The 2,282-nt window shown below is 43.2% G+C and overlaps 1 protein-coding gene across 1 annotated transcript in view; it reads left to right on the top strand.

Moving 5' to 3' along the window:
• Positions 1-1,976, top strand: part of LOC106510925 (lengsin) — a gene marked incomplete at its 5' end in the record, with an annotated part of 13,049 nt that extends 11,073 nt beyond the window's left edge. The window contains 1 exon segment of the mRNA XM_013999660.1: positions 631-1,976. Coding sequence (XP_013855114.1) covers positions 631-1,824 — 1,194 coding nt within the window.
• Positions 1,977-2,282: the final 306 nt, after the last annotated feature.

Genomic DNA, 2,282 nt, shown 5'->3' with positions numbered 1-2,282 from the left:
TCATCATTTACCCAGAATGCTTTGTGTGCAAATAAAATGGCTCCGTCTGTGTTAAAATATATTTTTAAACTTTTACTTTAAAATTTATAAAAACTAAACAGCCTACAGTATTTTTACAGTCTTTATTTTAAAGTTAAAATATATGTTTATTAAATAAAGTCCAATGTTACAACTTATCGGGGGTCCCTTTAAATGACGAGGGCTGATATAAAAGTTTTCTGTACAAGACAAACAAACTGTAATTTCAGCCTGTTGGACCTCGTCAGTAGTAAAGCCTGATGCATTTATCAGTGCCAGGTTCTGCTCGACCTGACAGTTTCAGCTCAAGTTTGTTCTTGGCAAAGTTTTAACAACACTGGGAAACTTATCATGAGCATTCAAGAAAAGCTAATCATCTCATTATCCAGAGAAAAACAATGAGTGTCTTCTCGTGATAATGGAAAAAATTACCTTGAGAAAACGGTCATCATTATTTTGTGATAATGACATAGTTAATCAATGTTGAAAAACCATGGACTCTCGACTTCCGTACTTTCAGTGACATAAAATTAGTTTCGGTCTTATTAAAAACACTTCTGAATTTCTAAAACTTACCATCTCCTGTGTTTGTTGGAAATTTTGCATCTGTAGGAAAAAGCAGTATATGGGGTATCCATGCCAAGAAGCTACTTGGAGCTGACCCTGAGTCCCAAGAGCAATGAAGTGGACCACGCCAGCAGTGCTAACTTCAGCAGTGATGTCCTTTTGATCCCTGACCTTTCAACCTTCAGGGTCCTGCCCTGGGCTGAGCAGACAGCACGGGTCATTTGTGATCCGTGCACTGTAACAGGAAGCCCCCTTCGCACTTCACCTCGTCTCATTGCCAAGCAGCTCCTTGGACAGCTTCAGAGTTTGGGATTCTCTCTGCACTCATCCTTCACCTACGAATGCTGCGTCCTGGGAGCCCCTGACCGAATTGGACCAAAAACACTCCTGTTTCCTGCCACCACTCTTCTCAGTAACCATGACCTGCCTTTCTTCCAGCAGCTGGTGGACAGCATGTACTGCATGGGAGCAGACATCGACAGCATTGCCTCTGCCAGCGGCCCCGGCCAGATGGAGATCAACTTGCGGCCGGAGTTTGGAATAGCAGCTGCTGATAGTGCTTTTACCTTCCGCACAGGAATCAAAGAAATGGCTCGTAAACACAGCTACATTGCCAGCTTTTTCACTGATGATGGTCTTTACAATGCTGGCGTGCTCGCCCATAGTCTATGGGATGCTAATGGACGACGCAGCTTCTTTCCCAGTGAGGAGAAGCCAGGAGACCTGTCGGAGATTGGGAGGAAGTGGCTGGCTGGTCTCCTCACCCATTCTGCTGCCCTGAGTTGCCTCATGTCACCTGGCCTTGGCTGTCGAAGCCACATCGCCAAGACCATCAAAGACCCCAAGCGGATGCTGTACGCTACCTGCGGCTGCAATGATAACAGCAGTTCCTTTAACATCAAGTGTCATGGTGGAAGGGAGACACACATTGACAACAAGCTTGGCTCAGCCATGGCAAATCCTTACATTGTACTGGCTGCCACCGTGGCTGCGGGACTGGATGGTATCAAGAGAAACCTGAACATTGAGAGCCTTCTCAACAAACCTCCTGGCCAGCAGAGAGAGATCACTATTCCTGTGAAGCTTGAAGATGCGCTGGAGGCATTGGGGGAGGATCCTGTCATATGCTGTGCCCTGGGAGAGCCCTTTGTACAGTATTTTATTGCCATGAAGAAGTTTGAGATCGAGACCCAGGAACTGGATGATGAAAGAAACAAGTGCCTTGAGTATTTCATTTGAATTTGTCTTTTGCTTGAGTTTAACAATTTCTTAGATGAGATAGACTCTCTTTTGACAAACAAACATGACAGATGCAACATAACCTTTATTTAAAAGATGGTGTTTTCCTATTATAAGAGTCATTTCAAAATAAAGACGTTTTCTTCAAATTGCCAAGTTGTATAGTGTTTTAGTGTTGTGTTCATTCCTTTTAAATCAATCTTGCTCACGTCTGAACAATTAGCACAAACCAGCTGAATGAAAAAAGAGGTATTTTTGTTAATGAGAACATACACTGTCAGAAAAAAAAGTACTAGATTGTACCTTTATAGGTACATTGGCTTGTCACTGGGGTGGTACCCTCAAAGGTACCGTTATTGTACCCTCAAGAGTGGGTACTTATTTGTACCCTTGTAGTTTGTACCTTATTCAGGCCAAAATTGTACCTTCAGTGACAGTTTTGTACCCTCTTAAAAAAA

Source organism: Austrofundulus limnaeus, unplaced genomic scaffold, assembly GCF_001266775.1.
Source record: "Austrofundulus limnaeus strain Quisiro unplaced genomic scaffold, Austrofundulus_limnaeus-1.0 Scaffold2399, whole genome shotgun sequence".
NCBI lineage: Eukaryota > Metazoa > Chordata > Actinopteri > Cyprinodontiformes > Rivulidae > Austrofundulus > Austrofundulus limnaeus.
Note: the sequence above shows the minus strand (reverse complement) of the source record. Positions and strands in the feature narration are given on the sequence as shown.